The 15,258-nt window shown below is 43.5% G+C and overlaps 1 protein-coding gene across 1 annotated transcript; it reads left to right on the forward strand.

The window, feature by feature from the left end:
* Positions 1–1,897: 1,897 nt before the first annotated feature.
* On the forward strand, positions 1,898–3,991 carry LOC115473220 (histone H1.0-B). The gene has a single exon (XM_030208003.1). It carries the CDS (start codon positions 2,274–2,276, stop codon positions 2,865–2,867), a length of 594 nt encoding a protein of 197 aa, XP_030063863.1. The 5' UTR covers positions 1,898–2,273; the 3' UTR covers positions 2,868–3,991.
* The last annotated feature ends 11,267 nt before the right edge of the window (positions 3,992–15,258 follow it).

Consider the following 15,258-nt stretch of genomic DNA (forward strand, 5'->3'; position numbering starts at 1 on the left):
AAAGATCTACAACAACTTTATGTGTGACTGGGTGTGGCTTGGCTATGGCATCATCATCGTCAGCTTGGAAAATGAACTGTTCCATTCCGTTCTGTTTTATCTGCTAAGTGTACAACCTTCTTTTACATGACCCTTATTTTGAAACCAAAAGTCTAAAAAAATGTTAGAGGAGAGAGACCCAGAAGCTGCAAATAAGGCTAATGAATGATTTTCTAAAAGTAGGAGTGATCACACAGAAAGAACAGCTCCTGCATGTTGCAAGCAGCTGGTGCAAGTCACAGACGATAGGCAATGAATGGCATTAAATGAAATAGAATTCGCTTTCTAGATCATTTTAGTATTAGTAATAGCAATGAGCTATTAATTTTTCATGTAGCTAATCTTTGAATTTGTGGTCAAGGTCGTTTTGGCCTGTCCTTTGCAAACTGCAGATGATATGATTTCTGAAACATTTGGTGGCTGTGCTACAAGATTCCTGGTTTTGTTTTGGTCACTATAAAGTGCAGCTTAAAACTGTACAGTCTTGGTTTTCTACCTCCTTCCCCTACCTGCCGATCTTACGTTACAAATGAAGAGTCCGAGTTTATTTCGAATTTTTTTTTTAAGTTGTTTCATTATTTTGTATGTAGAGTGCAAGAAAAAAAAAATAGAAACTCCCTTCACCAAGATGGCGATGGCAGCTTTAATCCTCTTTGCAAAGCAATTAAATCCCTAAGGATTATTTCGGTGACCCCCCCACCCGTTTCCGTTGCACCCATCTACCTGCAGAGCTCCGTTCACCCCCCAAAAATGTAGTCATGAGATGTAAAATGCCCCGTTACTATATTTAAAATAGGACAAAAGCTGTGTTTTCGCAAAGTAAAACTGACCAACTTGCACTCTGTATAAGCAAAAATAAAACTGCGAAGAGACAGCAAACAAATCTTTAAAATACACAGCAAATCTAATAATAGTCTAAAAACAGAGAAATCGTTCAATAGAATAGAAAGGTAAATTGGGTAATGGGGGGGGGGGTCCTCCCCCCAAAGTCTAAGAAGCAGTAAACAACATGTGAACTGCCATGCACAAAGAGAGTTCTGTAATGATGCTTTTTGTAATTGCTTGTTTAACATTAAAAAGTGCAGATCTCTAATTTCCTCTCCCCCTGTACAGTAATACACCCCCACTGTGATCACTTCTTTTTTTGAGGGGTGAGAGGGGTAAAGAACGGGCGAACCCTAGAACTTGATCTAACAGTACAAAGGACCAATGCCAAAAAAACTTCCAATGAAGACAGGAAAGTTTTGCAAAGACTTTGCAAAAGGCCTTCAGGGAAGGGCAATATTGGGGTGCAGGGGGAGTGAAGACCCTGGAGAGGGTCCCCGAACTGGTTGGGGGGGCTCCAAGGGGGGTCACTCCCTGCAATCCGCCCGGGACCGTCCCTGAGTAAGAGACTGAGCTCTCAGCTCCCTGTGTTAGTTGGGGTCGCTTTTCGGGGCTCCAGCCGGGGCAGAAGAGGCTTCAGAGACCCCAGCCGGGGTGCCTCCGCTCGGCCAGGGATGGCTCTTCCTCCTGCCGGACCCTCAACCCCCAGGGGCCACAGACGGGCGGCGCTCGGAGCCCCGAAAGGGCCAAATGGGGCAGGGGCCGCCGGAACCCGGCCGCCTTTTGGAAGCCTGGAGGAAGCGAGAGGAGGCGACGGGGCCCGGGACCGGCGGGGATGGAAGCCCCGGGGACCGGGCAGTCGGGGGGCGGCGCTCCGGGAGCGACCGGGTCGGGCGCAGGGGGAGAAATCGCCTCTTTGCTGCCGCCAAGAAACACAGATGGCTGCGGAGCGGCGCCATTTCTACCCCTTCGCAAGCAGCCAGCACGCCCTGTCCTCAATGCGGTCCGCCGCTGAGCTACAAAGGGCCCGACTGCAGCCGCCCGGAGAGAGCGCGAGACAAGGACAGAGCACGCGAGCGGCGCGCGCCACGGACAGGAGCAGAGCCAGCTGCGGCCACTGAGTGACTTTATTAAGCCAAAACAATAATAACAACAAAAGGACTCGCGAGGAATTAAAAGAGAGCGCTGCACAGAAAGGAACAGATACTGAGGCAGAGGGGAAAAAAAAAGCTGACTAAGCTCAGCTGCTCGTAAGGGACCGCAGCAGCCGGGGGTGATAGAGACTGAGACACGGTGCACCCCCCTCCCCCCACTCTGACTGAGCGCTCAGCTCTTCCTTTCCTGGCGGTGCAGGTGGCACACGGGCTTCTCGCAGAAACTCTCTTCCCGACCCGAAAACTCGGTGAACGATGGCCGAGAACGCAGCCGCGCCGCCCGCCTCCAAGCCCAAGCGGGCCAAGGCGGCCAAGAAAGCCACGGACCACCCCAAGTACTCGGACATGATCGTGTCGGCGGTGCAGGCGGAGAAGAGCCGCTCGGGCTCCTCGCGCCAGTCCATCCAGAAGTACATCAAGAGCCACTACAAAGTGGGCGAGAACGCCGACTCCCAGATCAAGCTGGCCATCAAGAGGCTGGTGACGTCCGGCACCCTCAAGCAGACCAAGGGGGTGGGGGCCTCGGGCTCGTTCCGCCTGGCCAAAGGCGACGAGCCCAAGAGACCCGTCAAGAAAGCCAAGAGGGAGGTGAAGAAGGTGGCGGCGCCTAAGAAGGCGGCCAAACCCAAGAAGGCGGCTAAATCCCCGGCCAAGGCCAAGAAGCCCAAAGTGGCCGAGAAGAAGGTGAAGAAGGTGGCCGAGAAGAAGAAGAAGGCGCCCACCCCCAAAAAGGCCAAGAAGCCCAAGGCGGTGAAAGCGAAGCCGGTGAAGGCGTCGAAACCCAAGAAAGGCAAGACCTCCAAACCCAAAGCGAAATCCGCTCCAAAGAAAGCAGCTAAGAAGAAGTGAATGACTTAAATTTGTAAAAAAAGGGACATTATGGACACTTAAACTTCCAGTAAAAAAAAAAAAAATTCTGTAAATACAGTAGCTTTTATTTAATCTTTTATTTTCTTTAATATTCCAGCTTTATAAAACAGACTTATTTCCCTCTGGTAGCTGAGGACTAAAAATTTATATAAATGTGTATAAAAATTGTAGTGTATTTTTTTTGTTTTAAACTTTTTATGACACTTCTTGTTTTGTACTCGGCGCTTAAAAGTTAAATTGTGGGCTGTCTTTGGGAGGATAATTCACCATGGGGAAAACAAAAAAAAAGTGAGGTGAGTGACTTGTACAGGTTAGTGGGAGGGTCGGTGCTTTTGGGGTCTTTGAATTGCATGCAACGTTTGGGACTTTACACTTGAATTTGTATTATGTGTTACTTATCTCTTTAGTTTTTCTTTTATATTATGTTCAAATACACACATAGCTTGTGTTCTAAATATGTATCTTAAAGTAGGAACTATGGGCGGTTTTTATTTGGGGCGGGGGGGGGGAGGGGGTAGGAATTGAGGAGGTGACTCTAGGTCACTAGGTGCAGAGGATCATCGTCTAACCTGTAACACGCTGCACCCTGGTATCTGCAAGTCTGTTTTGGCATAAACTATAAAACGGGACTTTGTACCTGTGTGCAGTAAAGCTTCAGGGAGGGTGAGATGGGGAACAACTGTCACACCCCTAATATCCTGGAACCATCAGTTACGGAAATGGGAAGTGTAAAAATTATTTTGATTACGATTTTTATACAAAGTTAAGCAACTGTTTACCATGCTTCAAAGATTTTTACCATGAAAAATGATACGAGAGAATAGTGGATGTGCAAGGCAGCAGGCTTGCGTTGGTAGAGAACATTGTGTGCCGTCCAGGCATGGTCTCAAACCAGGTCACGCTTCAAGAATGCATTGGGTAATTTAAAATAGCTTTGTTTTTGATCAAATGTTTTATTTTTCAGTTACAATACTCATGAAATTAGAAGCTATTGCGCAAAATCATGTCTAATTTATAATAAAAATTGTTCATTTTAATGTAACTAGAACATGCAAAAATAAATCCTTTGTAATTAGTTTGAATAAAAAGTTTTGATGGATACACATTGATTTGTAAGTTTCTTTTTTCTGTCTTTGTTGTACAAACTAATACTATATTTTTAAAGGATGACTGAAAATGCACGTTATGAAGTTTTTAGATGGGTTTGTTTAAATACAAAAACAATGGCACACAACTATATAACCCCCCCTGTTTACTAAGCCATACTAGTGCCTGCCATTCGCTAATGCTGACAGCATTGCTGCATGGCTTAGTAAAGAAGGGGAAGGGTAAGTGATTATGTATATTTTTCTGTTCCAGAAATTGAAAACTTAAAATAGGGAATTTCAACTTTAAGACTCCCAATAGTAGAATAAGGAGCCTGTTTATGAAATGCACCAAAAGTTAATGGGGATCCATAAAGAAAAAACAAAACCTCTCTTAACTGCATACTGCATTAGGGGACACAGGAACAGGGTGGAGAATGGACAAGTAGTGTACATGGCATTTTAGAGCACAGTTCTTAACAATATGCAGTTAGTGTGGGTACACTGGAGGCATAAAGGGGGCAATTCTATAGTCAAGGGCCAACATTTATGCATGCATTATGTGTATAAAGGCTAGATACTATATACAGCACCAAAAAAAGCACTATTCTATAAACTGAGCTTAAGTTTGGCACAGTTTATAGAATACTGCCCACAGGTCATGTTAGTCACCGCCATTTGCACCAATGAAAATGTGGTGCAAATGCCCACTCCTAAATTTACATGTGGAGCCCATATTCCATAATTGCGTGTGTAACTCTAAACCACACTCTTGACCCTCCCATCTCTGCACCCCTTTTTTATAGAGCCACATGTAAAACGTTGGCACTAATTGGCTTAAGTAATTAAATTGTGTGTGCCCAAATTTGCAAGTGCAATTGTTATAGAATTCAGGAGTAGCATACTGCCTAAGTACTATTCTGCAAACAAATACCTGCTTAACTTGTACAGTGCATATTTGCTAGGGGGGGCAATCACAGGGGCAAAACATAGGTGGGGGCTCCCATTTAATACATGCAGTTTACAGATTACTTGTTAGTTATGCTTGTACCTGCTGCACTTAAGTGCTTGGACTTGCCTCTATGGTTGGGATAATGTGTCTTTTAAAATTACCACATTTAAACCAGTGTTCTCTAAAGAAAAGTCCAGATCCAGATGTGCCCTTGAGTCAGAGATGACTTCTTGTGAGCCCCTTGTGGTTTTCTTTGCATGATGTAGGTGTGGTTTGCCATTTCCTTCTGAGGCATAGAGGGTTAAGCGACTTGCCCAAGGCCACAAGTAGCTACTGTGGGACTGGAACCTGGGCTTTGCAGTTCCCAGCATACTGCTCCAACCGTCTACTCCTCTGCTCCCATAAAGAAAAGTAGGTGCCTGCATTCCTTCATCTGGCAGGCTCCTACGGCATACCCTGTCACAAAACTGCCCCGAGTGCATCTGTGCTAATTGCAAATAGTACACAGTATAACATATTTCTGTGTGGTAACTGTGGGCAACAGTGGTGGACACACTGGTGTAGGAAGGGGGGGGGGGCTGTGGGGTGGTCCGCCCCGGGTGCATGCCGCTGGGGGGAGTGTTGGCTTCGCTGCTTCCCTGCTCTCTCTGCCCCGGAACAGGTTCCTGTTCCGGGGCAGAGAGAGCAGGGAACCAGCGGAGCCGACGCAGCTCCCAGTGACACGCACTCGGGGCGGTTCGGCCCTCCCGCCCCGCTTTCGAAGTAAGTACGCACTCCAGAAGGGGGGGTGCATTCCAGAGGGAGTGGTGCGTTCCGGAGAGAGGAGAGTGCGTTGTGCTGCACCCGGGGTGGGGGGGTGGGTGAGCATTGGCGACCCGCCCCGGATGTCAGCTGCCCTCGCTACGCCACTGGGTGGACATATTTCCAACAGTGCACAACCTTTGAACTTACCGCTTGCTATGTTTTTATTAGTATTTACTTCCTTTTTGAAAGAATTCACTTGGGGGTCCTTTTACGAAGCCGTGGGAAAAGGGGGTCTGCGCTGATGTCGGTGCTTGTTTTTGACATGCACCGATGCCCCCCTTTTACCACAGCTGGTAAAAGGCAGGTTTCCCTTTTCATAAAGAAATGGCCGTGCGGCAAGTGAACCATTTGCCATGTGGCCATTTCGGTGGGGGGGGGGGGGGGGGGGCATTTACTGCCACCCATTGAGGTGGCGGTAAGGGCTCCCATGCTAACCTAGTGGTAACCAGCCAGCACTGCTCGATTACTGCCGGTACACACTAGTGCTACAAAAATAGAAATATTTTTGCAGCATTGGAAATGGTGCATGTTGGGGGAGGGAACTACTGCCAGGCTGTTGCAGTAGCCCGGCGGTAAACCTGTGTTGGGTTTACCACTGCATAAAAGGGCCCCTCAAGGTGGTGTACAGTAATGTACAATAAGTGCAAAAATTAATGCAAACAGACAACTGCAGTATTTTCAACTGATAAGTTACTTATCAGCTATCCATAATGCAGCACTCTACTACTCAAGTACAGTGCTTTAGGAAATGAAATGCATGTGTATGTATACTGGACGCCCTGATAGGATATTTTACACATTGGCTCTGTGGCAGAGCAAACTCCTTTATTTCTATACCAGTGCTTCCCAATCTTTTTGTGGCTATGACCCTATGGTTGCAGCCAAAAAATAAATTGTGTGACCCCCCTGGAGGTGCAGAGTAATGATGCACCTATGGAAATCCGAAGTGGTGACCCCAAATGTGGGTTTTGTGACCCCTATTTGGTCTTCTGGCCCACTGTGTTTGGTTATAAGAACTGCTACCTTTTAAAGAATCTTCCCTTTTGAGCTGCTATTGCATTGCTGTAAAGGAATTAAATACAAACAGGCATACGCTACTACCTTTGCGTACAAAAGCACACAGATATGGAACGCACTACCCATGGCCCTGAAAACCACGCACAACTTAACCAGCTTTCGCAAATCTATGAAGACACATCTCTTCAACAAGGCCTACAAAAATAATCCTTAATGAAACAAATCACTCCTTACACCACCCAAATGCTTTAAAACACCCCTCACACGACCTTACCTAACACCTTCTAACTTATTCCTCTTCTACCTCCAGATTATTACCGACTGTATCTAAGATTATGTAATGACTTTTTCATATTAACACCCTGTAAGGCACATTGAGCCTGCAAAAAGGTGGGATAATGTGGGGTACAAATGCAATAAATAAATAAATTGCTTCAATTCTCTACATGCAAGATTGCTCTGTACACTCACTATCGGAGAAGATATTATATAGTTCTATATAATATGCAATGCTGTAGTCTATGGGGTCAATGCAGAAAGCCACGTGCATATGGCTGAACACGTGGCTTCTACAGCAAGCTTAAAACTGCCATGTAGAAAGCTAATCTATATAAATTTTACGCACACAACTTGTGCACTAACTCCTGGATTCTATATAATGCGACTTGATTTGTGTGCACAAATCAGGTTGTATTCTGGATTTTCAAGCACAACTTAATTAGCTTAAGCCAATCAGTGCCAATAATTGAACTAAATGAACAATTATTGACACTAATTGGAATTAATTAGAATTTACACGCACAAATGTCTAAGCGTATTCTATAAAGTGATATGCATAAATTAAAAGACAGATCTGAAAAGGGGGCATGACGGGGGGTGGTCGTGGGCATTCCTAGAATTTACATGCAGTGTTATAGAATATGCCTGTTCACACATAATTTAGGCATCAGCATTTACACCAGGTTTTCATTGGCATAAATGGCCGTGACTAAATATAGTCTCAGAAAACAGGTGTTGAGTGTATTCTATAAACTACACCTAGATTTAGGCATGGTTTATAGAATATGCCTAGGCGTATTTTTTTTGGCACTGATTTTTTAGGTACGATATATAGAATCTAGTCCTAATTGGGGGATGCCTTGCCAGACACATGTGCAGGCTTTATCTACCTGTTCTACAATTCTTGTGCGCATGCTTGAAGAAAATGAAAGTGCCAGCACACATTTGTGGCTGTTTGCATGTAAATATTAGCCTTGCAAAAATTCCTAGCCCATGAAACTTTTCTGAGGTTAATATCTAAGCACAGGACAACAGCCACAGGTGTGTACTGGTAACATGGAGGGGCATAATCGAATGGGGGTGCTCATCTATAAGGGTGCCCATCTCTAGGGACGGCCCCAAAAAGAAGCGTACCCGACCATCTTTCGTTTCGATAATACGGTCGGGGATGGCCAAATCTCAACATTTGGGCCGCCCTTAGAGATGGCCGCACTTAGAGATGGCCGACATTGGTTTTCACCTATAATGGAAACTAAGGGCGGCCATCTCAAAACCGGCCAAATCCAAGCCATTTGGTTGTGGGAGGAGTCAGCATTTGTAGTGCACTGGTCCCCCTCACATGCCAGGACACCAACCGGGCACCCTAGGGGGCACTGCAGTGGACTTCACAAATTGCTTCCAGGTGCATAGCTCCCTTACCTTGGGTGCTGAGCCCCCAAAATCCACTCCCCACAACTGTACAACACTACTATAGCCCTTAAAGGGTAACAGGGGGCACCTAGATGTGGGTACAGTGGGTTTTGGGTGGATTTTGGAGGGCTCCCATTTACCACCACAAGTGTAACAGGTAGGGGAGGGATGGGCCTGGGTCCGCCTGCCTGAAGTGCACTGCAGTACCCACTAAAAACTGCTCCAGGGGCCTGCATAGTGCTGTGATGGAGCTGGGTATGACATTTGAGGCTGGCATAGAGGCTGGTAAAAAAATGTTTTTTAAATTTTTTTTTTGGGTGGCAGGGGGTTGGTGCCCACTGGGGGAGTAAGGAGAGGTCATCACCGATTCTCTCCGGTGGTCATCTGGTCAATTTGGGCACATTTTCAAGGCTTGGTCGTGAACAAAAAGGGACCAAGTAAAGTCGGCCAAATGCTCATCAGGGCCGCCCTTCTTTTTTCCATTATTGGCCGAGGACGGCCATCTCTTAACCACGCCCCATCCCGCCTTCGGTACATTGCTGACACGCCTCCTTGAACTTTGGCCGTCCCTGCGACGGAAAGCAGTTGAAGCCGCCCAACATTGGCTTTCGATTATGCTGATTTGGGCGCCCTTAGGAGAAGGCCGCCCATTTCCCAATTTGTGTCAGAAGATGGCCGCCCTTCTCCTTCGAAAATAAGCTAGATAGTAACATAGTAGATGACAGCAGAAAAAGACCTGCACGGTCCATCCAGTTTGCCCAACAAGATAAACTCATATGTGCTACTTTTTGTGTATACCTTACCTTGATTTGTATCTGCCATTTTCAGGGTACAGACCGTAGAAGTCTGCCCAGCATTAGCCCCGCCTCCCAACCACCAGCCCCGCCTCCCACCTCCGGCTCTGCCACCAAATCTCGGCTAAGCTTCTGAGGATCTCTTCCTTCTGAACAGGATTCCTTTATGTTTATCCCACGCATTTTTGAATTCCGTTACCGTTTTCATCTCCACCACCTCCCGCGGGAGGGCATTCCAAGTATCCACCACTCTCGCCGTGAAAAAATACTTCCTGACATTTTTCTTGAGTCTGCCCCCCTTTTATTTTTGTTCAGAAATGCACATATTAGTGATGTTACCTCCTGTCTGCATTTTAAAGTTGTTCTGCCTAGAGAAAAAAAAGAAAAAAAAAGACATTTTAAACTCCAAAAAGAGCATGAAATCCTCTCAACCAATCCTACGCTGTCCAGGACCTGATGAAAGAATTCTCACATTGTGCACACGTCAAAAGCCACTGTTTCCTGGGCATTGCAGTGGAATCATTAATGCCTGATTCATTTTAATGCTGTGTGTGCTCAATGTTTTCTGCATGAGTTCGGTCAATAACATGCATATCTAACCTGTGGTAACAGGTTAGACTCATGGTAGCTTTCTGCATCAGCATCTCTGTACTAAAAGATTGATTTGGAAAAATGAACTTGCAGAACTATTGTTAGTAATATGTAATTTATCTTTAAAATCAAGCATGGTACTGGAAGATTGGAAGGTGGCTAATGTAATGCCAATTTTTAGAAAGGATTCCAGAGGTGATCCGAGAAATTACAGACCGGTGAACCTGACATTGATGCAGGGCAAAATGGTAGAGACTGTTATAAAGAACAAAATTACAGAGCACATACATAAGCATGGATTAATGAGACAAAGCTAACATGGATTTAGTGAAGGGAAATCTTGCCTCACCAGTCTACTACATTTCTTTGAAGGAGGAAACAAACATGTGGATAAAAGTGAGTCGGTCGATATTGTGTGTCTGGATTTTCAAAAGGCATTTGACAAAGTACCTCATGAAAGACTCCAGAGGAAATTGGAAAGTCTTGGGATAGGAGGTAGTGTTCTATTGTGAATTAAAAACTGGTTGAAAGATTAGAAAACAGTGAATAGGGTTAAATGGTCAGTATTCTCAATGGAGAAGGGTTGATAGTGGGATTCTGCAGGGGACCACTGCTTTTTAACATATTTATAAATGATCTAGATATGGGAATAAATACTACTACTACTACTACAAATAGTGAGGTAATTAAATTTGCTAACGACATAAAGTTATTCAAAGTTGTTAAATTGCAAGAGGATTGTGAAAAAATTGAAAGAGGACCTTATGAGACTGGGCATCCAAATGGCAGATGACATTTAATGTGAGCAAGAGCAAAGTGATGCATGTGGGGAAAGAGGAACCCGAACTATAGCTACGTGATGCATAGTGCTGGGCAGACTTATACGGTCTGTGCCCTGAAGAGCACAGGTACAAATCAAAGTAGGGTATACACAAAAAGTAGCACATATGAGTTGTCTTGTTGGGCAGACTGGATGGACCGTGCAGGTCTTTTTCTGCCATCATCTACTATGTTATATTAGGAGTCACCAACCGGGAAAAAGATCTAGGTGTCATCGTTGATGACACATTGAAACCCTCTGCTCAGTGTGCGGCGGAGGCTAAGAAAGCAAATAGAATGTTAGGTATTATTAGGAAAGGAAAGCAAAACAAAAATGAGGATGTTATAATGCCTTTGTATCATTTCTTGGTGCGACTCTACCTTGAATACTGTGTCAATTCTGGTCACTGCATCTCAAAAAAGATATAGTTGAATTGGAAAAGGTATAGAGAAGGGTGACGAAAATGATAAAGGGGATGGGACGACTTCCCTATGAGGAAAGGCTGAAGCATCTAGGGCTCTTCAGCTTGGAGAAAAGAAGGCTGAGGGGAGATATGATAGAGGTATATAAAATAATGAGTGGAGTGGAACAGGTAGATGTGAATCACTTGTTTACTTTTTCTAAAAATACTAGGAGTAGGGGGCACGCAATGAAACTACTAAGTAAAATCGGAGAAAATATTTGTTCACTCAATGTGTATCAAACTCCGGAATTCGTTGTCAGAGAATGTGGTAAAAGCAGTTAGCTTAGCAGGGTTTTTAAAAGGTTTGGATATCTTCCTAAAAGAAAAGTCCATAAGCCATTATTAAGATGAACTTGGGAAAATCCATTGCTTATTTCCAGGATAAGCAGCATAAAATGTATTGTACTGTTGTGGGATCTTGCCAGGTACTTGTGACCTGGATTGGCCACTGTTGGAAACAGGGTACTGGACTTGATGGACCTTCAGTCTGTCCAAGTATGGCTATGCTTATGTTCTTACAAATGCCAAGTAAGCTGTCACAATAGTAACAGTACAGGGGCCATTCAACAGCATAGTAAGATTTCAAAGGAAATGCAGACTATTCAAAAGACTACAGTTTGGGTTCCATGGACTGTTTATTGAGATGGCATATAGAGTAGTGATGGTGCACCACATGAGTGAATAAGTGAAAATTTCAATCAGTGGGCCATCTGGGAATCCTTTGCTTGGTATAATGGTCAAGGATACAAAACAAAATTCACTGATGTGTTCAGAAATTATGCCCGAACTGCGCCTAAATAAGACATGGGCATTTACATCAGGTTTTAGTTGGAGTAAATGTCTGCACCTAAATTTTAGTCATGGGATGGCCACTACACATATTCTAGTAACCGCACCGAATGTTAGGCAAGGTTTATAGCATAGCACTAAGCGTGTTTTTTTATCAGCACCAATTGTTTTGGTGCCATATATAGGATCTGGCCCTTTTTGTATTACTTTGGAAACACATGCAACAATTCTGAGATCCCCTTCTTTTTAAAAATGTTTTTTTTAAGAAGTCTTTATTACCACCAGGCAATGGAAAAATACATCCTGAATGTGAAAGTACAACTTAGTTTTCCTCCTATATTTTATTTTATTTACAACATTTGTATCCCACATTTTCCCACCTATTTGCAGGCTCAATGTGGCTTACATATTTCCGTAATGGTGATTACCAGTTCCGGAAGAAAAAAAAAAAAGAAATACATAGTTAAGGTAGAGGAGACAGAATGGAATAAGTATTCGGGAAGGAAAGTTCATCTATATCTATATCTATCTATGTAAGAACAAGCTCTGATTTAGTGGCTTGTTTTCAGTCTAATTCTAGTACAACTTCATCCCAGACAACATAACTCATATAGGGTATGTTTACTAACACGCCTTAGTATTTTGAATGTGCCTTTAAAGTTAAGGCATGTTAAATGCTAATGCACCAATACATTCCTATGGGCGCATTAGCATTTAATGCGCGTCAACCATTAAAGCATGTTAAAAATGCTAACGCACCTACAGCACACCTTAGTAAACATACCCCAAAGTATAAATTGATGAAGCACTTTTACGTAAGCTGCTTGCTGTGAAAATTGAGATTTAACATCATTTCCTTTGTATTTTAGTAGAAGCACACCATCTCAGAACAAGCTTGCAAATCAGATGTAGTAACAGCTCACAATAAGTTTCAGAAGTTTAATGTTTCCACCCTATATTCATATCAGATCATGTCTAAAATGTTTAAATGACTAACCCAAAAGAGGACAAGGGTTTCAGCAAGAGCAGAAAATTTTTCAAGAGCAAATCATATTTTTACACAATAGGAGTTGTAACTAATATGTCTGTAACAGTGTGTGTAAATTTTTGGGATGCCCATGCCCCGCCCATGGCCACACACCCCTTTAGAGATCCACGTTGTCACTTGATAGAATATGCTTAGTGAGCTATACACGTAAATCCTAATTAGTCCCAATTAGTACCAATAATTGCTTATTAACATCCAATTATCAGTGCTGATTGGCTTGTTAACCAATTAAGTTCCGCACGCTAATTGACTATGCATTCTGATTTGCGTGTGGTACTTTAGTCACTGTTTATAGAATCTGGGGGAAATTGGTTAAAAAATAATGATAAAATAAAGATACTGGGTACAGAGAAAACAGTAACTAGTTCAATTCCCAAGTTTTGGGATCCTACCAGGTACTGTGACCTGGACTGGCCACAGTTGGAAGCAGGATACTGAGCTAAATGAACCATTGGTCTGACCCAGTATGGCTATTCTTTCTTATGGTTAGTCTGAATTCTCCCCAGTCAGGTTACTTTTTTTTGCCTGACAGCAGAATATATATTTTGCTACTATAGCTTTTGCATGTTTTTCCCGGTTTAATACAGCGGTTTTCTTGTTCATTCTTAAGACACCATGAGGCTCTAACATTTAACTTTTACAGGAACTATGAATGTAATAAGAAGCTGGAGACACGGCAGAGAATATTTCCAGAATTTAGCCACCACTCACTTCTTATTCACATATGCCCGTCGCTTTGCATAGGTACACAAGAGGAGATAAATTTTCTATCAAAACAGGGCTTGTTTTTCAAATTTGTGAATAAGCAATATATTTTAGGGTATGGTGTTTTGAAGGGGGGGAACTATGGACATGGTAGAGTTTCTCACAGAATGCAGCACATTTTAATACTTAGGTCACATCATCAGTCTGATTAGAGTGCTACAAGGGCAGAAAGGGATCAGCCGTCTGGAAGCTTTAATGTTTCTACCATTCTGCAACTTGCCAAATGTCTGTCTCCAGTAGCTGGTCCACCAGCTCAGTGCATGTGTGCTTCCCACTGTTGGAGAAACAGGATACTGGACTTGATGGCCCTTCAGTTTGACCCAGTATGGCAATTTATTTATTAGGATTTATTTACCGCTTTTTTGAAGGAATTCACTCAAGGCAGTGTACAGTAAGAATTGAGCAATAGGCAATCACAGCTGTAAAAATATTCAAATAACAATACAAAGTGTGGCAACACAATATGTAATAAAAACATTTTAATTGATAGTGAAGGGTAAAGCAAAGATGTAACATATAGATAGGTAAGAGAGTAGGAAGAGTTAGAAAGTAGAAAGTTGCAAATGAGGTCAGAGAGATGGTTAAATATTATCTCAGCTAGGGTAGGGGTGGATAAACATGTCCCGCTGCAGTATGTACAGCCTGAGTCACTCCTTGTGTGTGTGTGTGAGACTAACAAGTTAGTTACTTCTTCCATTAAAGGCCTGGTTGAAGAGCCAAGCTTTCACCTGCATCCTGTACTAGAGATAGTCTTGTGTTAAGCGGAGCCTTTCAGGCAGTGCATTCCAGAGTATAGGGGCTACTCCGGAGAAGGCTCACTTGCGGGTATCATAGTGTAATATCTTTTGAAGAGGGTGTAGTTAGGGATAGTCCGTGGGAGGACCTTAGTGTCCTTGGCGGAGTGTGGAGGCTCATCCTATTCCTCAGGTACTTGGGGCCATTCCCTTTCAGGGCCTTGAAGATCAGACATAAGAGTTTTAAATTTAAATTCTTACATAAGAACATAAGAATAACCATACTGGGTCAGACCAATGGTCTATTTAGCCCAGTATCCTGTTTCCAAGAGTGACCTAAATAGTAGCAACATTCTGGAATCCCAAATAGTAGCAACATTCCATGCTACCAATCTTGGGGCAAGCAGTGGCTTCCCCCATGTCCATCTCAATAACAGGCTATGGACTTTTCCTCCAGGAACTTGTCCAAACCTTTTTCTTAGGCTTGCTATAGTTGTCTTTTCATAACACAACAATGAAATCCTATTGAACTCTTTTATCAGTTTAATGTCAGCAGTAAGCAAAGGAATGCTTCAAATATTTGAGGGTAATTTTATGATTGGTTGCCTGTATTAAGAGGGCAAAAGGCACCCATTTGCAGCTTATTTTATAGACACATTGAGGACCTATGTATCTTTATGAAATACTAGCAGAAATCCTGAATAAAACGAACCTGTATACGTCTTTATCTGCTCTAGAACAGGTATAAATATATGTGTGTACAATCCCCCAGGTTCTATATATGGCACCCAGATTTGCACGCCCAAATTTGTATGCATG

This window comes from Microcaecilia unicolor, chromosome 1 (genome assembly GCF_901765095.1).
Source record: "Microcaecilia unicolor chromosome 1, aMicUni1.1, whole genome shotgun sequence".
Lineage (NCBI taxonomy): Eukaryota > Metazoa > Chordata > Amphibia > Gymnophiona > Siphonopidae > Microcaecilia > Microcaecilia unicolor.